At 37.3% G+C, this 24,114-nt stretch overlaps 1 protein-coding gene across 7 annotated transcripts in view; it reads left to right on the top strand.

Moving 5' to 3' along the window:
• The first annotated feature begins 8,638 nt into the window (after positions 1–8,638).
• TRPC6 (transient receptor potential cation channel subfamily C member 6) overlaps positions 8,639–24,114 on the top strand; it is a 122,338-nt gene continuing 106,862 nt past the window's right edge. For 4 of the 7 annotated variants that reach the window (XM_060102943.1, XM_060102939.1, XM_060102947.1 and 1 more), the window contains exon 1: positions 8,639–9,277. In XM_060102943.1, the coding sequence (XP_059958926.1) occupies positions 9,108–9,277 (170 nt within the window). In that variant the 5' untranslated portion in view covers positions 8,639–9,107. Of the gene's footprint in view, positions 9,278–9,364; positions 9,467–24,114 lie in introns of those variants that run through there. The other 3 variants (XM_060102941.1, XM_060102945.1, XM_060102944.1) reach the window with 3 other exon arrangements.

Genomic DNA, 24,114 nt, shown 5'->3' with positions numbered 1-24,114 from the left:
AGAACGGACTAGTCTTACGATATATTAAAATATACTATAAATCCTCTGTAGTTAAAATAGTTTGGAACTCGCATATGAATAAACAAACATTAACGGAATAGAATAGCAAGTCTGGAAATAAACCCAAGTACACATGAAAATTTAATATATGATAAAGATGGTATCTAAAATCACTGGGACACTAGTGAAGTTTTTACTAAATGGTGCTGCAATAAGTGGATAGCCATGTGGAAGAATATAAAAGTAAATCCATATCTCATACCATACATGACAATAAACTCCAAAATGGACCAGATATTTCAGTATAAAAATATAGTCATTCAGGTACTAGAAAGGGTAACCTCCTCTACACCCATACAATCTGTGACTCAAATCCCAGATTTGATAAAATTTAAAGAAGTTGTACCACTGCCTTCTGGCCCTCTAGGGAGAAATCACTGTTTAACTGAACTGTTGTTTCCCTGTGTATAGCATATAATTTTCCACTGGCTCCTTTCAAGATTGTCTCCTCATTTTTGGTTTTTAGCAGTTAAGCTATGATGTGGTTACTTCTATACTGCAAATTAAATTCTTATCAGACTCAAACCTCCCAAATGTAACAACTATTAACTCTGGACAAAATACAAAAATATACAAAGGCACTTCAGAGTGAATGAATAACTCACTCAGGATTTTTTTAGGAGAGTGAAAACTTGAAAGAAGAGGATCACACACAGCAAGTTTTCCCCTTGTACAGCTTTTATCTGAGAACAGGCCAAAACAGCCACCAAGTAGGGTGGGTAAACCTCCAAGACTGTAGAACAGAGAACAGAATTCAGGGCTATCTCAGACGCTGGGAAGTCAGGGGAGAGCCCTGAAGTAGAGAGCCAGTGTGGGGTAATTTTCAAATTATGTGAGTGAACTCTAGCCAAGTCTTTGTATGGACCTTGAACTATGCATACATGGAGCAGATTCATAGTAACAATTACATATAAAAGAATTGAACTGAGATTTGAGTTGCCACCCAGGAGAAATTGTTCGCAATTTAATTTTGATCAAATAAATTGCTTTCAGAACAAAAATATCAGACTTTTCCCAGAGTCTCCTAAACATAATATTCACATTTTCCAGGATACAATCAAAATTGTTTAACAAATAATGGACCAGGAAAATGTGACCCATTTTTAAGGGAAAAGATAATGAATAGAGATGATACAGATGCTGGAATTAGTAGGCAAGTATTTAAAAGGAGCTGCTGTAATGGTGTGCAGAGAAGTAAAAAGAAATATTGATGGAAATACAATAGAATAACAAATATCTGAAGTTTTAAAATCATTGGATGGTTTTAATAGCAGAATTGAGATGACAGAGGAAAAGAACAGAGAACTTAAAGGTAGACCAGTAGAATATATCTTATCTGAAGAAGAATAAGAAAAAGATTGAAAGAAAATAAACTTCAGGGATCTGAGGGACAATATTGAGTGGGACATATGTGTATTTGGAGTCACAGGAGAGGAGAGGATGGGACAGAAAAAAGTATTTAAACATACAATTGCTTATATTTTATCAAAGTTTAGTGAGGCATAGTTTTTTAGATTCAAGAAACGCTGCATTTGCTTTAGATCCTGCTTCTAGGAATTTACCCTAAAAATGTACCTCCAAAAATATGAAAATACTTATGTATAGTTATTCATTATAGCATCATTAATAATTACAAATATCAGATACAGTCTTAATATCAATACATTGGATATTATTTGAACAAATTATGAATAACTTTCACCAAGTGAGAGCCAATTTTTCTTAAAGGGCCAGATAGTAATTTTTGGCTCATACTGTCTCTGTTTCAGCTACTTACCTCTGTGGTTGTAGAAGTCATAAACAGTGTGTAAGCAAATGTTCATGGCTGTGTGTCAATAAAACTTCATTTACAAAAACAGATAGATGGTAGGATCAGATTTTGCCAGGGGGGTCACAGTTTGTCAACCCCTGCTTTACATAATGGAATACTATGCACTTATTTAAAAAAAACAAAAAACAAAACTGACTCTCTATAAACACATGAAGTAATTTTAAAGAGGCCAAATAAAAAGGGCCTAATCAAGGGCCATTCGAGTATTAAAATAAATAATGACAATAATGGATTATAATACTTTTAATAAAATACATACCCATGAGTTTACAGAAATGAATAAATGAATGAATGGTAAGGAAAGAAAACATCTTTCTTACAGTAGAATGCCAACAAATGAATATGGACGGAATGATGGTATTAGAGATATCGCTATTTTGTAACCATCATAGTAATAATTAATTCAGACAAGAATCATCAGTGGATGTTAAAACTAGTGGGTATAAATTTGGTAAGGAACAAGGTATTTATTTTCATAGACCCAAAGTTATCACCCTATAAATTACTTATTAATCACAAAGGGAAAATAATAACTGCACAGTAGAGTCCAGGAGAATACCATCTTAACCAAGTGATCAAGGTTAATATCACCAATAATGGACAAAATGATATCATATGCTTCCTGATGTGCTGTACCAAGGAGAGTATAATATCACCTTTGTGGTATTCCTACCCATCCATCTAATGATGAAGAAGTGTCAGATGAACGGAAATTGGGGGGCATTTCACAAAATAACTGACCTATACTTTCAAAATACCAACTTCAGGGTGAAGACAAGCTGAGAAACTGATCAGATGAAAGGAGACCAAAGAGACATGGCATGTGAATGCAATGCATGAACCTGGACTGAGCCCTGCACCAAAAAAAGAAAACTGCCAAAAAGGACAATCTTGGAACAATTTGCAAAATCAGATTAAGTTCTGGAGATTATATAAGAGAATTGTATAATGTTAAATTGATAGCTGTACCTGAATATCCTTGTTCTTAGAAAATTCACATTGAGGTATTTCAGGGTAGAAGGGAATGAGGTCTTCAGATTACTATCCAATAGGTTAGAAAAAATGTTATCTGTGTATAGAGATGATGATGTACCAAGTATGGAATATAAATAAAAATATAACAATTAGTGAATTTGGATGAAGGGTATATGTCAGTTCCTTCTACTTTCTATAAACTTTTCTGTAAGTTTTTATTTGAAATTATTTCAAAATGAAAATTTTAAAAGAAAGAAGTAACACATCAAGCTACCATCTTGTCACAGCAGGAGGTTCTCAATAAAACTTCCTCCTTCTACATATTTGTGATTTTCGATGTTCCACCAATTGTATTTGAAATGTAACTCAATGAAATGCACATAATTTTGTTAAAACTGTTGTTTTTAGTTTGAGTATGTAAATATTAATTTATCACTTAGAAATAGTGTCCAAAAATGTATTGAGAACTAGGTACTTTCTATAAAGTTTTGGTATTGAAGGAAATTGGAAAATTATTAATAGGGGGGTGCTTTGTGTAGTATGACCATATTTTCTAGCAAATTAAATATTTTGTCACTATGAAGTTCGAAAACTCGGGAGTTTCTCCAGTGAAATCTGAAACTGGCCCCCCATACACAGAAGGCAAGGAGAGACTGAAGAAAGAGCAGACCACTCCAGATTGGTAGGTGGCAGGATTAATAACCAAGGCTTGTCTTGGGCAGCTGCAAGAGACGAGTAGATCTCTGCATCCACCTGCTGGAATCTTAAAAGTTTATATATAGATCTTAACTGGGCCTAGTCATGTATACAGTCCAGGTGATCTCAACAACACATGGTCTCTCAAGGCTGTGTCCTTGAAACGGGTCCCACTGTGGGTATTTCCATAAATTGTAAGGACAGAGGTTGTAGGGGTCTCCGATTGCTCAGGTCCAGCTTGAGGGTTGACTGGGAGTCATGTCCTCTTTATGACCTCCTCTAACAGAAGTAACCCTTTTTATTTCTGTCACCAAAATTAAAATTAGAAGTGGGGTGATTCTGTAAAGAAAACAAGACAAACAAAAAAACAAACTAAACTAAAATATGTGGCATTTCCTCAGGTGCCAGGTGATGACAGACAAGGAATCTGTTATCAAATGCAAGAAAGAGGGCAGTTCAAGAGTTACTGGGGTTATGTGGTAGGAAAAAATGGCAAAACCTGTCACCTTCAATTACTTGGAAGACAGACAATGTACCTAATGAGGTTTTAATTGTAAAGAAGAATTTAAAAAAACTAATGTTCATAGCAAATGTTGGCTGCTGTTGGCTGCATTTGGCAATTTAATATAAGAAAGAGATGATCTCTAAATAGTATTGGAAAGTTTGCAAGAAAAATTGAAAGAGAATAGAGAGTCCTGAAATGCAGAGACCTGTAAGGTTGAAGAGGCTGTTGTTTTTCATCCCCAAACAGTAAACTATAAAACTGTGAAATTATTTGAGCCCCAAAGGCCTATAACTCTCAGTCTTAACATCAAGGATCAAATCCTTGATGCTTGATATTTGGCTATTGCTAGTAGATAGGAAAAACTACTGAAATTTCTATGCTTGCCTTTGTAATACAACAATGTTCCAAACACATTTATTACTCTGCAGTTCTAATAATTTTCAGCTAAAAATCTTGAAATTTTTACAGTAGGCAATTATATCACCTGTAAACTAATAGCTTTATGTTCTTTTTCAAACTTTTCCCTCTTATTTATTTATCATATTTTATTTAGCTTATTATAGAAGTTCTTAGCTAATAATTATTAGTAATGATTGTAACATCTTATTCCTTGCATTGATGAAAGCAACTCTGGTATTTCTCCATGTTGGTTTTATCTGAAATAGATCTTCCTCACCATGTTAAAGACATGCCTTTTTACTAAGCTTTCTTGAAAAAAATAATAAATCAGGAAAAGATATTGAGTTTTATCAATTGTGCATTTTGGATCCACTGAGATGATAATAAGTTTTTGAATATCAGCATTTTTCTTAAAGGATCTTAGAGGTCATTTAATTTGCCACAAATACATTCATTTATTTTATAGCATATGTAAAAGACTGAGGTCTAGGCTGCATTTGAATGTGTTGAGTGATAGGAAACTAACTACTTATAAAGTAATTCTATCCATTTTTGATATGTCTCCATCTACTAGGCCTGGGTGACACTGATCCATAGATCAGCAGTCTTCTCAACAGTCTTCTGACTACTTACAAATCACTCCTCTATTACTCAGTCTATATTTTTCAATCTTGCTGACAAATATATTATACAATTCCCTTGGCCAATAGTTTACTGAAAGCTTTCTAATAATTCTATTAAAAGAGAGATTAATTTAGTCAAACATGATTTGTTCTGAGACCATGGTAATCACAAGTGCTTAAAAAATACCCATATGATAATGTTAGAATTTTGGATAGTTATGTTAAGCTCAAATCAAATAAAATATTAAAATAGGTTGCTACTTTAATTTTACTGTTTCTAATATTTAACATAGTAAAATTTTAATATCTGCAGTAGAGGTTTAAATGTAATTATTAAAACCCCTTTACTTTAAAAATTAAGCAATTGAGGTTCAAAGATCTAATATCAGCTGCAACTATTTCACTCAGTCCAGAATTTACAGAGGCCCTTTATTTATAGAAGATCAAGCCTTCTGAAGCTTCTAGGGTGTTTTTGTTTTTCCCTGTGGATTCTACATGCATTAGAATTCAGGGCTCTGGGTCTCCATGCTTTGAATTATCCACATGAATTTCTGACTAAACTATTGTTTGTAGCTGTTGGCCAACTAACCCCAAACTGCATTTCCCAGAAAAGCTGTTGTGTCAGTGGCTTCCCATCAACAATAGCACCTCATAAACTGCAGCTGCCCAAAGTCTTCAATGTAACACCTTCTTCTTGAGTCATTAGGCATCTAATAATGTTTTCTCAACCTTTTGTCCCTGCTGCCAGTAGCAATATCATTTTCTTTCCCTTTGGGCTCTTAGTCTGAGACCTTCTAGAGGGCAATTCTTTTTTTTTGACTTTCAAAATACTGTGTTGTATCAAAATCAATCAATCAAACAAACTGCAGGTATGTATAATGAGGTAAAAGTCATCACCTAATGGCATCCCTCCCTTTCCACATAGAGACACACAGCCTACCTTCATCTCCATATCTTGGACCTACAACTTGGTGTTCTTTTTTTTTTTTTTTTAATACCATAAACATACTACATAAACATAACATAAAATTGCATAGCAACATTTTTAGCTCATAAAAACTATACTTTCTTTACTCATCCAACTATTTTTTACTTTTTTAACTTCATTCACCAAATTTCTTCATTACTCCAGATCTACTCAGCAATGCCTCACTTGATTAAAAAATATATTAACTGTCTGGGTTGTCTTTGTTTCACTGTTTTTTTCTTTTTAATGTAATTGAAGAGATGAAACTTCATAGATAAGCATAAAATGCAGAAAATTAGAGACTGAGGAGTACTTAGTAATTATATATCTGCTTACTGATTAGTAAAGGAGGCATAGAGAGATTAGATGTCCTCTCTCAAATCGTACAGCTTCAGTTAGGGGAATGGTTAGAACAAGGCTTTCAGCCTTCCAATCTAATGCTGTTTCCACTTCCTCATGTCATTAAACTCTTTCAGAATCCTCTAATCCTTTGTACACCACCTTCTCCATCCTGGGAAAATGTCCCTAGGATTTATTGGTCCTGTACTAACTATATTTAAGAAACAGAGAAAAGCATGTCTTATCTTGCAAAGTGATAAGTTGATATCACATTATAAGTTTACTGTAATAATTTTTTCGGTGTGAAGGTTGCTACCTGAGAATGAAAACTTCATTTTTTGAAATGAAACACTTCATGAAACACTTCATGATACACTTCAACTAACACCACTGGCCTTTTCTAACTTTTCTTTAACTCGTAGAATTTGAAATGTCAAAAAACATTTGAATATTACCTTCCCCATTAAATTGTTTACTATACTTGATGTTCCCAAACAGATTACTTTGGCACTATTTAAATTAAACATTTATTAACTAACTCATTCAAGCATCAAAGCTACTGAGTTCTTACAGATGCAAACTGCCACAGACAAATTTCACTATGTATAATTATTAGGCAAAAGTGAGAATTTTAAACCATGACTCCACATGATGGGAAATCAAAGGAGATTCTTTTTATATATATATAAATTTATTTATTTATTTTTGGCTGTGTTGGGTCTTCGCTTCTGTGCGAGGGCTTTCTCCAGTTGTGGAGAGAGGAGGCCACTCTTCATCGCGGTGCACGGGCCTCTCACTGTCACGGCCTCTCCCGTTGCAGAGCACAGGCTTCAGACGTGCAGGCTCAGTAGTTGTGGCTCACGGGCTTTGTTGCTCCGCGGCATGTGGGATCTTCCCAGACCAGGGCTCGAACCCGTGTTCCCTGCATTGGCAGGCAGATTCTCAAACACTGCGCCACCAGGGAAGCCCCAAGAAGGAAATTCTTAAATCAGGAATAATGTACTTCACAATGATGGTGATTAGTTTTTCAGGGTATATGTTCTTTTAGTGGCCAAGACTGTTTTCTTACTTTTTCTGTACTGCATCCACCCATCTGTTCATTCACTCATTCCAAATACCAGTGACAAATACAGACCCAGGCCCTCAGAATACAACAGTTCCTGTCCTCTCTGAGCTTCAGCTCTTAGTGTACTGGCAGAATCAAAAACACTAAATTTGTGACCTCTTTTCTCCTCCATCAAGTTCACTGCTTTCACACTTCCAACATCCATTTTATTGTCCACCTATTTATGGGAAGCAAAAGTACCTTTGTCAACAGAATTTCAGACTGTCTGGCTTTCTTCAATCTATTGCAACCAGTTTCTGATCTTTTCATGTCTGGCTCCTTGCCCTGTCCATCTCCACTTAAGGAGCACCTGCCTGGAAATGTCTCTGTTAACCTCCTAATAATCTTAAATAGTCAGTCTCCAGTTACTATCACATCAACCTGTCTTATTTTTATTGTAGCCTTTTTCTCTGATACTTTCTCATTTGCTCGTTTAATCTCTGTCTCCTTCTCTTCCAGGAAGGCAGACAGGCACCTTATCTGTCTAGTTTGCCTCTGAATCCTAAAAGGGTGCTTGGCACACAATTGGGATCAATTAAATATTTGTTGAACGAATGGATTCCTAAATGACAACTACTTGAACTACTACAGATAGTTATTCATCCTTGTAGAGTTTCTTTTACTTTGCACATGTATGAAGATTAAATCTGAATTTAAAACTGTCTTAAAATTAAAAACAGTTCGGAAATGTGGGAAACATCTGGCAGAGAGATAATTCCGGCATTTGCAATGATGGAAGGAAAGTTTTTCTCTGAAGTAAGCAGGTTGTTGGCCTCTATTGGTATCATCGGAAAATGCCTATTTTTGTTGATTTGCTCAGGAACTGGGAACAGTTGGCATTGGGAACACAGAATGTTGTTCATTTTAAAGTGAAGAGTTATAACTTCGGGGGTTGGGAGTGGGAGAGAAAATGTCCTAAGAAATGAAGGCAGACAGGAGAAAGGAGAGGCTCCTGTCTCTTTTAAAAAAGAGTTCTTTGAGTCTTACTTAAGAGAAGCTTCCTAGAAAGTTCTTAATTTGTATGGTTTCTAAATAAGCAAACTCTTACCCCCCCCCCCAAAAGTGCATGTGTGGCTCCACCTACTTTAGGTTCATCTTGGCCCTGAAAGTTGTGGCTACACTATAGGCTTTGGCTGCTTTCTGGAACGTCGTTCCGCTCCCTTTAAAGGTGGAATCATGACGGAGGATGCGGGGGAAGAAGGCGGGAGCCTAGGGCTGAAGAGTCTCGGTTGACATAGTAACTCTTCAGCTCTGTCTCCCTTGCTCTCAGCTCTCAGGTTCCGCTGCCACCCACCGCCCCGCCTGCGCTCGCTCGGTCCGGGAGCCCCGGCCGCCTCCTCGAGGGGTCCCCTGGCCGGACGCACCCCAGACAAGGTCCCCTTTGCGACCCGCTGCGTGGTGACTTCTCCCAGGGCCAGCGGGTGAGCCGCTTGCGGAGCTCATCTCTCAGGGCGTCTGCGCTCCTCGCCTCACCCTCACCCCCTGAGCACCAGTCTGCCGCGGGCCAGTCCGGCAGGTGACGCGGGACCCTCCGCACCGGGTCCCCGCTGGAACTGCCGAGGCGCCTCCCCCAGGAGCTTGATCCCGGCAAGTCGGGCGTTCCGGCCATGAACCAGAGCCCAGTGTTCGGGCCCGGGAGGGGAGGCTCTCCCGGGGTGGCTACCCGGGCCCGCGCGCGGCGCAACGAGAGCCAAGACTATCTGCTCATGGACTCGGAGGTGGGAGACGACGGCTGGCCGCAGCCCCCCCAGCCTCCCTACGGCTACTACCCTTGCTTGTGAGTGCGGGCGCTGCGGGCAGGCCGGGGGGGCTGCAGGCGGGAAGTGTGCGCTCGCCGGAGAAGACCCGGGGCTCCGCGCGCGTCTCCGCACGCGTCTGCTTTCCAGGGCCGCGCGCGCCGGGCTGAGACCTGAGTGAGCGGAGGGCGCGCGCGGATCTAAGGTTTGTTCCGGGCGAGCAAGCACGGGTAGGTTTGCCCTAGAGAGTGGGACCGTGGGGTACCGATGCCACTACAGGTGATAGGTGTCTGTCGGTTTCTTTAGTCCCAAGTAATCGGGCGCCCTCAAAGAGACCCTGTGTCGCTGCGCCAAAGGCATGGTCTGGGCGGGGGACTGATTCAAATTTGCGTCCCCAGTGACTCTTAGCATTTGTGGGAGGGATGACCAGAACTCTCGGTCCTGGGCGCAGCTCGGCGCTTCTGCCGGGGGAACTCGAGAACCCGCGCGCCCGCCCCCTAAACACTCCCCGCCGTAGCCCTTAAGGTGGCGCGCACAGGTCCTCAGCTACCAGACGGCAGCAAAGTTCGAAGGTGCGCGTGGGAGGGGGTGCACTTACTCCAGGCATCCTCTCCCCAGCCTCCGGTTCTCCGGGTTAAGTAGGAGAAATAGAACCTCTAGGCTTTCCCACCCATAGCGCGAAGCTTTTACCAAGGGCGTCCGGGGGAGGCGAGCCTGTTACAGGTGCGGGCCGGAAATTGATAATTGTAGAAGCTGAAGAAGGTCGTCTGCTGTGGACCCTGAGGGACTACGAGATTTTACTTAAGAATCTGGAGTTTCTTTTTTGGCGGGGGATGGGTGGCAGGGGCAAGCAGAGGACGGAATGGGGAAGTCTCCCCTCCCCCACACGCCTGGGACCATAAGTGCAGCTGGCAGATAGCGTGTCTGCCTCTTTGCTGCTTTAGTTGATTAGGCAGTCTGGTTTCTTGACATGTCACATCCATCCGCATGCGGTTTCCCGAGGAAAGGCAGTTCTCAGTAGCAGTTCTGTAAGCAGCTGTAGAGGGGTGTGTGTGTGTGTGTGTCTCACTGTCGGGGGATGGGGGGCAGGATGGATGGGTGCACCTTTAGATCATTGGTCAGGGCTGCCCAGAGTCAAGGCCTGCTGTAGATCCCTTTTCCAGTAAGAAGTGAGCCCTGGGAAATGGTGCATCTAATTTTTTCCCTAGATAAAAGAAAAAGAAAATGGAACTGGTTCCATTCATCTACGTGCTGTATGGTTTGAAAGCATTTACTGTTACTTATTTTTTTCTTTTTAAAAAATTAAGATATATTTCACATTTCATAAAATACATCCATTTAAGTTGTACAGTTCAGTGGTGTTTAGTATATGCACAGAGTTGGGGAAACCATCACCACTATGTTATTCCAGGACATCACCCTCAAAAGAAATCTTGTACTTGACGTTAAATTAGAAAATATTTCTGTGTCTTTTACTACAGAACTTCTCAAATTTTATTGGCATATGAATTACTTATGGAGCTTGTTAAAGTGCAGATTCTGATTCAGTAGGGTCTAGGTGCAACCCAAATTTCTGCCTTTCTAACAATCTCTGAGAAAATGTAGAGGCTGCTGGTCTGTGGAGCACACTTTGAGTAGCAAGGAGATATATGCCAAGAAAAAATAAAAATAAATAAATCAATTCTGGATATTCTGAATGCAGCTACTTTCAAATTTGCTTTGAGGGTATGTTTAACACATAGATGGACTTTTTCATTGACTTAGACTTAAGATCTACCCTTAAGCCTGAGGGTTATGTTTGGTAATGTTACCTGTGGGTAAGTTAAGCAACTTATAAAAGCTATATTGCTTTTTAAAAATTAGACTGTTCCATAGACAAAATCTTTTTTTTTCCCCTCTTTATCACCTAATCATTCTATAGTCACTTGTTACTGTGTGGGGAAAATAATTTGATTTTAAACACTTGTGGCTATATGTTAGTAGTGAGAGAGACTAAATAAAACAATAATTGCAAGTTGTCCTGAAAAGCTTCCCCAATGCTTTCTTCAAACGTGGTTTACTACCTTATTGATTTATCTAGTTTTTACATCATCTACTATTTAGAGAATAAGTATTTTTCTCCCTTCATTCAGGAATCCTAGATCACTCTTAATGGATAGGCCTTGGCAGTAGAGAGATGAACAGAAATATTTTAATGTGCTTCAATTCTTAATGAGCACTCCCTGTCATGTCAGAGGTATGATAGTAAATTTAAGAGTGAGCCATGTTTCCAAGTAAGACTTTGGTCTTGTCCAAATCTATTATTTCCAAAAGGTTCTTAGTTACTTTTCATCACTATTTACTCTGGCAAGGTTTTTATTTTTTCCAGTTAAATAATCAAGTAACTGAAAAATGTTAACCAATAAACAGTAGTACTTCATACCTGTGATGTATGAGAAAGAATGAAAGAAAATTATTTCCCTCTGGTAGAGAGTACAAATAAGAGCTTCTATATGCTTTTGACTTGTAATTTAAACAATTGTTTGCATATTTTCCTAGAGTGGGAGGCATAATATTTGTGAAGGTGGCAATCACTAGTATGCTTTAGATATGGGTACTGCCATTATCTCAAATCACTGAGATTTTTTCCCTTGTAAGATAACAGATTTTTGCAAATTGTCAATTCTGTGGGATAAGTTCTATGACTCTTGCTAAAATATTGTCATAGTTCACTTATGTAGAATGATTTTTATATATATTTATGAGGCTTTTACTACTGAAAATTGTGGCAAATTATCTTGTTTGAGAGCAATTAAATATTCTCAGACCTTAAGTGTAAGAAGTAACATTTTGAAGTGGTGCTTAGAAGAAAAAGATTCAAATTCTCCCTTTTTTCAACTTCTAATTGGAAATTAATTAATACAATCTATTTTGATCATTTTGTAATGATGGTTAGCAAGAAATGTCCATGCCCTAGGAGGATCCCAGGAGTTAGAGAGTTCCTTCATTTAGAACTTAAAAATGTCTCTAGTCCATCCCTTCTGAACATGGAGAAGAATTCTGGACATAAAAAATGTTAAGTGTTTCTAAATTCTCAAGATCTGAAACAGTCCAACTGAAATTTCTGCTTGGAAAAGACTAATTATGAATAATGAAACAAACTGTAAACTAAAGTTCTGGCAAAACAATAGACTGAGATATTCTAAAAAAAATTACGGTTACAAACACCTAGCAGTGCTGGATAAAATAATCTAAATGATTTTAACATGGTACCCAATTTTGCAAAAAATAAAAGGGATTACTATTTGCAGAAAGCAAAGAAGTTAAAAGCCAGAGTATATCCTGTGAACCGATGCTATGGTTACCCTAGTGATTATGGATCTGGGTGACCAGGAAGTTGGGGTCTAATGTCCATGTGAGATGGAGAAAAGCTAAGGCCTTTGTTCCAGATGAGGCAGAGAGTTGGAACTCAGACATCCCTGTCTGCTGCATAAAACCAGGACCCTTATTTTAGTGAAAAGTTAGGCTAGCATAATATGCCATCAGCACAGAGTGAGAACCAGAAACTTTGTTAGTAAGAGGAAAAGGAATCTTCCCCTAAGAATTTCATTCTTTGGGCCTGAACATCATGTGACTCTATTATTGTTTTTGTTTTTTACACTACCTAACTGACCTAGAAATCTTCAATTTGAAAAATGCTCCTGAGGCTCCTAGAAGAGTAAAACAGAAAGCCATTCTGAAAGTATAGTACCAACTATCTAGACTGCCAAGGATTTTCAAGAAAACAGCAATCCCTGCTAAAGATATGCTCGCTATAATACATAACGAAACACACAAGGAAACAATCAACTAAGAACAAAAGTTAGCAGACAGTACAGTCCATGAGGGAGAGTTAACATGAGACATAACAGCAGTATTGGATCCTTAATAGCTTGAGATAATATAGCAACATGAAAGAGAATATATAAAATGAGTATGTATAAAATGTTGACAGTATATAAAGAAGTTAAACCCTAACAATGACTTATTTTTAAAAAACAGACAAACAGAAAACTTGTAAGTGAAAAATACAATTTTGAAATAAAAACTCAACGGAAAGGTTAAAAATGCAGATTAGCCATGGTATAATCGATGGTAATACCTAGAATGCAGAGACATAAATAAATGGAAAATATAAACATTATTGAGTTAAGAAACAAGACGGTAGGAGTTCCAGAAGGAGAAAATATAGAGAGTGAGGGAGAGGCAACATTTGAATAGATAATGGGTGATAATTTCCAGAAGTGATTAATCTCATGTTTCTGAAGTACAAGAATACTAGTGTGATACAGAAAATAAACCCATTTAAATGTATTATATTGAAATTGAAGAACATTAAAGATAAGAAATATAAAAATGAACCAAAATATAAGATATTCACATAAGTAAATTTTAAAATTCAAAATAAGAAAATACACTCATAGTGTATTTTGATACCCAGGTTATGCAATGTGTAGCTTATAAGAACTATGTTTTTTCTTTTACAGGAAGCATTGTTTACTCTCTAGTTATTAATGTAGTTTTTAATACAAAGTCAGTGCTCCATTGCTGGTAGGATCTCTTTAAACATGGATATGGACAAAAAGGGATTCCAAGGGTCATTAAATCATGGTCTCAGGAGAAACCCAAAGAGATTTTTAATTGTATACTTTAATTCATATTATGAAAAAAAGTGACATTTAAGAAAAATGTTTTAATGGGTCATGGATCTTTTTAAATATTTATTGACCTCAGGATGGTTTTGGATGAAACCCATCTATGAGCCCTAGGACCCAGACTTTGAACTCTTGATTTAAGAGAGGTAACCTAAGGTCAGAGACCACAGATAAATAGATTCCCCCAATATAGCCTTCTTTTCTCCAGGCAAAATAAAATATGCTTGAATTCATTTATGTATTAAAAGGGAATGAAAAATTCAGACTGAAGGATAGAAAATGTTTTCTGACATTAACTGCTGATAGAGTACACGAATCCCTTGAAAAAGTTTAGGATTGAAGTTAGAGTATGGACTCAAGCCTATGAATCACATTACATTTTTTTTTTTTTTTTGCGGTACGCGGGCCTCTCACTGCTGTGGCCTCTCCCGTTGCGGAGCACAGGCTCTGGACGCGCAGGCTCAGCGGCCGTGGCTCACGGGCCCAGACACTCCACAGCATGTGGGATCTTCCCGGACCGGGGCACAAACTCATGTCCCCTGCATCGGCAGGCGGACTCTCAACCACTGCGCCACCAGGGGAGCCCCCCCCATTACATTTTTATGTGCTTGTTATCCCTCCATTATTTTTGCCTCCCTATGTCTGATAAATATGTCTATTCAAACATCTGTTTCACTTTTTGCTCACAAATCTCTTTCTACCAGACTGTATGCCTCTAGTCCTTCATCTCTCTACTCTTAGCATAGTACCTAGCAAAGAGAAGGTATAAATTAATTTATTCCTCAACAAAGACATTATCCTCTCATCAATATTTATTCTAATAAGGAATAACGTGATGCCAGCTCTTTTCGTAAAATAGCATCTGAGTCCTTTAAGGAAGACAGAAGAGTGAATGTCCACATAGAAGGAGATACCCAGATCTTATATTCCAGTTGCCTGTCCCCTTAGATTCACCTTCTTCTGGGGGATCTGTCACTAATTACTATGCCACTACCATGCTGCTGTCCTTTTAGCTCTAGCCCCAGACTCTTCCCTTCAAGTTCCTTCTGCTCACCTGAGATGAGGCTGTATCTTTATCAGTACTTGTCAAATGCTTAGGAATAACCAGAGAATTAACATACAGAGAAAAACTCCTGGCTGGCTGTAACTGTCTTTCAGCTCATTTGTGGAGTCTCCTAAGGACTGACCCCTGCCTAACCCCAAGTTTTATCCAACTGGCAGAGAGTATTCTTCCCTCCCCTCCTCAGACCATCCGCAGACAATCTAGCCCTTAATAGTCAGTGTTCCATAAATTGGGAGATTGGAACTGACATATACATACTACTATATATAAAATAGATAACTAATAATCTGCTGTATAGCACAGGGAACTCTACTCAATACTCTCTAATGGTCTACATGGGGAAAGAATCTTAAAGAAGAAGAGTAGATATATGTATATGTATAACTGATTCACCTTGCTGTACACCTGAAACTAGCACAACATTATAAATCAAATATACTCCGATAAAAATCTTAAAAAAAGTTAAAAAAAAAGTCAGTCTTAGCCCAGATGGACAAGGAATACCACCCTCCTCCCTTTATCCAGTGTAAAATATGCCTCTCAAACTCCATTTCTTTTTCTAGGATCTCCTTCTTTCCTGGATCATTGACATTAGGTATGTCTACTCTTTTAATCAGAGTTCCTACAACTTACCCACACAGGTATGGCTTCACTCTCTGACCTATAGGGGCAGTTACCTTAGAACACAGCCACTCAGCAGCAGTACAAGAGATTTCCAAGTAAAATCAAGGACTCATTTCCTTATAAGAACACACTTATCAAATGAAAAATAAAATCAATCAAATAAAGTATGTGTGATATTATGATTTCTTATGATACCACAAACATATGTAGTGGTTTAGAATTCAGAAGGAATCCTAGTATCTATTATGTCCTTTGAAAGAAATAACATCTATAACCATAAAGCAAAAACTTGGACCTTGGTTAAGGGTATGCAGTTTGGAAGCTGCTGTGCTAGCAGGGGAAAAACAAGTGTAAAAATCACCTTTGGATCTGCTTCCCCTTCTTCATTTAGGAATCAACAACTCCTCCAGGTGCCATTTGGATTAATGGTGTGTCTCTCTCTCTCTTTTTTTTTTTTTTATATACCACATATTCTTTATCCATTCATCTATTTTTTTCTTAACATCTTTATTGGAGTATAATTGCTATACAATGATGTGTTAGTTTCTGCTTTATAACACAGTGAATCAGTTATACATATACATATGTTCCCATATCTCTTCCCTCTTTCATCTCCCTCCCTCCTACCCTCCTTATCCCACACCTCTAGGTGGTCACAAACACCTAGGTGATCTCTCTTTTAATTGACCACTTTAAAGGTCTGTGTTCTGCATGACAGAAACCATCTATTTTGTTTCTAAACCTCCACTGGCTTGAAGTAATCAACATCTGCTGATAACAATTTATTATCATGAAACATCTTTTTTAGGGGTCCAACACTGTAGTTGTGGAATTATTTCCAGATGTGCTGAAATGCCCACATTTATTCTGTAACATAATGTTTGTTTACCTCTAGGAAGACATTGCATAATGTTTTTTCTCTAGACAGTTATGTTCCTTGAGTTACAAGAAGTAAGTTGACTTCATAAGGCAATTCATCTTTGCCTCTTAGAGAGTAAATCATAAAAGGAAAACATTTTCCTGAGTCCATTCTTGTTTTTCTCCCTCTTTCATAAAAAATGCTAAATGTAATTGGAACCAGTTGGATAAAATTACCGTTTGTGATTGCTCTTTGTTTAGGAAGCTTCTGCTGGCTTTCAGGACATGGAGAAGTGCTCATCTCTATGTCAAATTTCAATTAAACTTTGGCATCTAAAACTTGGTATGCTGTTTAAGACCCTTAAGGTATTGGAATGGATTGAATCACATTTCTTATAGAATGTCCTTTTGGAGCAGAAATGAATGTCACAAATACCCAAACAACACGTTAGTTGCACTCTAACTATTCTCACCCTAATTCAGGTAACTCAGCCAGGACAAAGAGGAGCAGGGGTACTGACTAGAGTTATTTACAGGTCAGTGCAAGTTGCTGTTTCTGTAGAGGACTAATCTAAAGTATTTATGTATATTTTTGGGGACTAACATTTTTTGAATACCTACTCTGTAGCAGGTCCTTTTCTAGTTGTCATACAAATGTAATTTGCTCTTTGGAACAGCCACTTGGATATTTTTAATGTTTATTTTATAAATGACCATGCTGAAGTCTAGAGACACTAAGCAATGTTTAGAAAGTTACGCAGCCGGAAAGTTGTTGTCAAGTGGACAAAAACCAATACATTTTAGGTAACGCAGGCTGGAACGCATAAACAGAAGGGCTGGCAGGTTGCACAGAGTCCCCTAATCTCCCGGCATCCCATATAATCATGCCTGTGCCCGGCACAGCTGGATACGTGGTGGGTGTCCTCTTGGAGAGCACACTCACTTCCTTCTCCTCTGTCTTTTCATAGGTGCTTGAGAAGCCACAGTTTGGCTCTGATCTACGGCACCAAGATTCCTGACCTGTGCTCCTTTTATCTAAGTTATTCTCTGGTGAGGGAAGAAGACAGGAAGAAAGGTTATAATAGCAGTAATATGTGTGTTTCACTTCTACCTCTTCTTTCTATTGAAATCTTAGTCATCTGTGAAGATCAAGCTTTATATTCCACTAATTCATTAATCTGTTTATTCATTCATCTTTGTTGACCTTATATGATTTTGTCACTAAATAATAAAAATAACAACTAGATTTATTAGGGATTTCTATGTGCTAGGCCCTCCTCTAAGTGCTTTATATGTACCTCATTTAATACTTCCAGCAAATCTCTGTTTTACTGATGTTTTAATGATAAGAAAGAAAAAAGTAAAAAAATACCACAGCAAAGAGAGGTTAAGTGATTTGCCATGGATTACACAGCCAGTAGTTGACAGAAATGAGAAGAAAGAAAGGAAAGAAAGAAAGATTCTATCACTTATCTAGACACACAGTGAAACTAGGTTTTGAAAAACTGCCAATCTTTGTCACCAAAGGAAGACTGTGAATGCATCAAAACTAAGTAATCTGTAAATTACTTACTAATTTTAGCAATGGTCCACAAGCTGATCATGACTCTTTTAAGATTACAAAAGAGGAAGCTTTCTTTTACTCTTGATTTCTATCATGGGGATGAAATTGCTTCTTTGCTATGAAACAGGTTGTATCAGAGAAACTGACCTGACTCAAATGGTAGTGTGAAACTGGATTTCATTGCAGGATTTGCATAATTTGTAAAACATTTTACATATCTGAAAATATATATTGCTAGAAATCAATTACAGCATGGATAGTTATGTTAAGATTGATTGCCTTTTCAAGGCAGATTTCATGTTTCAGTTACAGAAACTCTGGTTGCAGCACAAAGAACATTTTGTCCCGACATGTATGGGTCGGCACAAAACCCTTGCACAAAACTGGGAAGAGTTCTCTTCTTGGGAATTACTAACAAGATTATCTTGAGAATTATAATAGGATTTGGAAATGACATGATTTCTAAAACTCTTTTAAAGATTCTTTTAGGCAATTTAAACTGTTATAGATAAAACTTATTTTATTATTACTATGTTAAACTCTCTGAAACAGAATTTTGTACTGAATAGGTTGAAGGGTGGCAGTAGTTGCTATGAAAAGCTGATTCCTGGGCACTGTAAGAATCTTCTCTTCTCCCCAGTAAAATGTTTTCTGCAGGACCCCTTTTCTTGGAGGGGCATTCAGGGCCAGACACTGTATTTCGTCTTGAAGAATGCATTAATTTTTTTCAACAAATATTTGTTTAGCTCCTTTGATGTGCTTAGCAGCATATTTGGGAACCACTGATACTATATTTCATAGAGTCCAAGGTTGTATCAATTTTAACCTGTCCTGATGTTTTACATGCCTTTGAAAAACAAGAAAGAAAGTGCTGTATCAATTAAATTATACCTTAGATTTTTATATTATAACTATTGAAATAGATCTTTATACTTAATTAGGTATAGGTTTGGGTCATATATAACTCTTACACACATATGAAAAAAAAGTCTAAACAAAATAAATTTAGTTAAGGTATTCCTAAAGGTTCTTCATATTCAGAGATTAACCTTCCTGAGTCATTTTCAACTCAAAAATTTTAATGTCTGTGTTTCTCCACACGGTCTTGTCCTTAGTGCCAAGAAGACATTGGTGATGTGGCATTTCTTTAAAGAATCCAAAGAACCATGGTAGACCAAAAGTTTTCGGTGCTAGGCAGTTAAACTGACTTTGCAATTATATAGAGCTAGACTATTTTGACTTAGCAGTTCCTGAATGTTGCTGAACAAATCTGATTCACCATCGTTCCCCATGTATGATCCACTCTCCCCAATTCACATATGCACATACACACATGTATTTGTTTCTTAGGCTTGAAAGGAATCCTTAGCTACTGTTTCCAGGATTTATTTTCAAGCCACTGTCATCCATTCTGAAACTTTGGAGCCATTGCTTTTAATGCTTGTACATGCACTGCTAAAGGAAAACTGTCATGATAATGACTGACACCCAACTGGCAGCACTGATAAGACATGTTCTGTTCCAGAGAAGTTAAAGTGGGAGAATTATGTATCCTAAAGTCAATGAAATTTGGTGTTTGGTGTGCTAGAGTCAGGGCAAATGAAAGAAGAGGTACGATATGAAAGATTACAAGGCAGACAATACACTTTATTATCTGTCCAGAATTTGAGAAATTTGAACTTTATTCTCTGACTTTAAAACACAGATAAGACTATGCCAGTCTTTTGCCTTATTTATATTAGCTATGCAAGAATTTGATATACCCTCACTAGAAAATTGCAGTGGGATATTACTAAAGGAATAGTGTTGCACAATGACTGATGTAAACACAGAAAAAATCAGCAGCCTCTTGTCTAAACACGTACACACCATATCATGGGGATTAAAAAATGTTTTTATCAGTGGGTTGAGAATCTGGCTATATATTAGAATTACCTGGATAATTTTTTTAAAATATAGGTTCCTTAATAATTATGAGAGTTCAAGTAAGTCAGTATTTCTGGGGGTTATGAACTAGGAATAATATTTTTAAAAAATTTCCCTAGTTGATTCTAATATGTAGTCAGGTTTAGAAACTTATTGTTTCAGCTACTTTAGATTCACTATGAAAACCAGAGTTAGGAACTAAACCTAATTTCAATCTAGAAAACCATTACAGTGTATTCATCCATGCAAAAATATGAGAGACTGAAATTCATTTTTTTACCTAAGAGCCAATGATTAGTTATTATCAGATAAATTGAAAAATAGTATATTTTAATTCAGCAAATTCTCATCAAATACCTGCTATGCACAAGATTCTATTCTTGATATATTTTAGGAGCATAAGTGATGAGATAGGAGATATGCTTGATAAGATGTCAGGAGAGTAACATGTTGTTTTATGAGAAAAACTACCTTTCCAGTTTGTTTCTTAAATCAAAACATGATGCAATAATTTTATATTTAAATTAGAGGAGAAAGTAATTTATTTGAATTTTATTTTTATCTTAATGTTTACCTTCTTTCTGATTTGAATTATCTGTATTTTCAGAAAATAAAGAAGAAGTTTGTCCTTTTTAAATCACCCAAGATTTTATGGGGTAAAATTTTCCAAAAGGGTGAAAATTTTGCCATTAAAGAAGCTTGTTATCACTTAACTAGATTCCTTTTTCTGAATATTATGAGATTTTGTAAAACTTTCTTGAAATTCTGCCTCCAGTGGAATAGATAATCTTGATGGTCATCCTGTTACAAAACAACTAGATTCTGCATAAAACATAATTTATATTTCTGTGCTTGTAGGAAGCAAGGGAAATCTAACCCAACCCCTGTATGCAAACATGAACATGCACAAGTCATAGGCTTCTATCAGAGCAGCAGCAAACTCTCTTGAAAGGTGGAATTCCATAAATAAGGTGCTAATGTCAGCATCGTGGTTAGGAGACTCTGCCTTAGACCTGGTAATCCTCAATTAATCCTGGTCCTCTGGGTTCTCTACAAATTGGTAATCCTTAATTGTGAGTATATATTTAATTTACCTTAGATAAACAAGAAAACAGCCATCCTGAGTGGGAGTCAACAGAAATAGCAAGCAAGATATAAAACCCGGGCCTCCCTGGTGGCGCAGTGGTTAAGAGTCCGCCTGCCGATGCAGGGGATACGGGTTCGTGCCCCGGTCTGGGAGGATCCCATATGCCACGGAGCGGCTGGGCCCGCGAGCCATGGCCGCTGGGCCTGTGCATCCGGAGCCTGTGCTCCGCAACAGGAGAGGCCACAACAGTGAGAGGCCCGCATACCGCAAAAAGAAAAAAAAAAAAAAAAAAAAAAAAGATATAAAACCCTTAAGGACTTCAATATAAGGATTAAAGTTAAGAACATAAAATTACTTTGTTTGAACTGTATAAAGACATAAAGATGGAATCCCAAAAGTGAACAAGCACAAGAAAACTATCAAAAATCAGCAAGCATATTTCTAAAAAAATTTTATTGGGATATAGTTGATTTACAATGTTGTGTTAGTTTTGAAGTAGTTGTACAGAAAAGTGAATCTGTTATATGTATACATATATTGACTTTTTTTAGATTCTTTTCCCATATAGGCCATTAAAGAGTATTCAGTAGAATTACCTGTGCTATATAGTAGGTCCTTATTAATAATCTATTTTATAGATAACAGTGTGTATTGGTCAATCCCAATCTTCCAGTTTATCCCTCCCCCTTTGCCCCATGGTAACCATAAGTTTATTTTCTGTATCTATAACTCTGTTTCTGTTTTGTAGATAAGTTCATTTATAGCCTTTTTTTAGATTCCACATATAAGTGATATCATATGACATTTGTCTTTCCCTGAGCAAGCGTATTGAAAAAAAATGACAAGACAACAATACAACTTTCAGAAAAGAAAAAACCCAAAAAACTATTGAAATAAAAGTATCTTGATAAAGGAGGCAGGAATGTACAGTGGAGAAAGGACAGCCTCTTCAATAAGTGGTGCTGGGAAAACTGGACAGGGACATGTAAAAGTTTGAGATTAGATCATTCCCTAACACCATACACAAAAATAAGCTCAAAATGGATTAAAGATCTAAATGTAAGGCCAGAAACTATCAAACTCTTAGAGGAAAACATAGGTAGAACACTCTATGACATAAATCACAGCAAGATCCTTTTGGACCCACCTCCTAGAGAAATGGAAATAAAAACAAAGATAAACAAATGGGACCTAATGAAACTTCAAAGCGTTTGCACTGCAAAGGAAACCATAAACAAGACCAAAAGACAACCCTCAGAATGGGAGAAAATATTTGCAAATGAAGCAACTGACAAAGGATTAATCTCCAAAATTTATAAACAGCTCATGCAGCTCAATAGCAAAAAAACAAACAACCCAATCCAAAAATGGGCAGAAGACTTAAATAGGCATTTCTCCAAGGAAGATATACAGACTGCCAACAAACACATGAAAGAATGCTCAACATCATTAATCATTAGAGAAATGCAAATCAAAACTACAATGAGATATCATCTCACACCAGTCAGAATGGCCATCATCAAGAAATCTAGAAACAATAAATGCTGGAGAGGGTGTGGAGAAAAGGGAACACTCTTGCACTGCTGGTGGGAATGTGAATTGGTACAGCCACTATGGAGAACAGTATGGAGGTTCCTTAAAAAACTAAAAATAGAACTACCATATGACCCAGCAATCCCACTACTAGGCATATACCCTGAGAAAACCATAATTCAAAAAGAGACATGTACCAAAATGTTCATTGCAGCTCTATTCACAATAGCCCGGAGCTGGAAACAACCTAAGTGTCCATCATCGGATGAATGGATAAAGAAGATGTGGCACATATATACAATGGAATATTACTCAGCCATAAAAAGAAACGAAACTGAGCTATTTGTAATGAGGTGGATAGACCTAGAGTCTGTCATACAGAGTGAAGTAAGTCAGAAAGAGAAAGACAAATACCATATGCTAACACATATATATGGAATTAAAAAAAAATGTCATGAAGAACCTGGGGGTAAAACGGGAATAAAGACACAGACCTACTTGAGAATGGACTTGAGGATATGGGGAGGGGGAAGGGTAAGCTGTGACAAAGCGAGAGAGGCATGGACATATATACAGTACCAAACGTAAGGTAGATAGATAGTGGGAAGCAGCCGCAGAGCACAGGGAGATCAGCTCGGTGCTTTGTGACCGCCTGGAGGAGTGGGATGGGGAGGGTGCGAGGGAGGGAGATGCATGAGGGAAGGGATGTGGGAACAGATGTATATGTATGACTGATTCACTTTGTTATAAAGCAGAAACTAATAAAAAATATATATATATAAAAATTTTTAAAAAAAAGAAATAAAAGTATCAATGGGCCGGAGTTATTCATGGAAGATTAAGTGCAGCTAGCAAGAGAATTTATAATTTGCGAGATAGATATTAAAAAGTTTCTCAAAATGTAATACAGAAAGATAATGTAAAATATGAGAGAGCTTAAGAGATATAGATGCTAGAATTGGAAAGACCAGTTTACATATATTCAAAGAACCATAAGCAAAGAAGAAAGGGAATGTAGTTAAGAAACAATTAGAAAAATAATGGCTAAGTTTTTTTCAGAATTGATGAAAGATATGAAACTACAGAGAAAAGAGCCACAACACATATGAAATAAGATAAATAAAAAGAAATTCACACCTAGATACAAGGAACTGCAACTACATTATAAAAAATTTATTTAAAAAGATCTTATAAGCATCCAGAGAGAAAAATACAGATTATGTACCAAAGCAAGATAATTTTCTTCCAGCAAACATCTCAACAGTAAGAATGGAAAGCAGAAGATAAGAGAATAATATATCCAAAGTCATATTAATATTTTATACTCAGGAACAGCCCCTTTCAAGAAAGAGTTTGAAATAAAGACATTTTCAGGGAAAAAATATAAGAAGAATTTATCACAAATATACTTACATGAAAAGAACTTGTAAAGGATATACTGTACTTCGGAAAGATGGAAACTTATCCTAGGAGGATGGTCTGTGATATTAAAACAATGAGAGCAATGAAATTGGTAAACATGTAGATAACATTAAATAATCAGTCTCCTA

The sequence above is a fragment of the Mesoplodon densirostris genome, chromosome 7 (genome assembly GCF_025265405.1).
Source record: "Mesoplodon densirostris isolate mMesDen1 chromosome 7, mMesDen1 primary haplotype, whole genome shotgun sequence".
NCBI classification, from domain to species: Eukaryota; Metazoa; Chordata; class Mammalia; order Artiodactyla; family Ziphiidae; genus Mesoplodon; species Mesoplodon densirostris.
The sequence above is the reverse complement of the archived record's forward strand: the minus strand, read 5'-3'. Positions and strand labels throughout refer to the sequence as shown.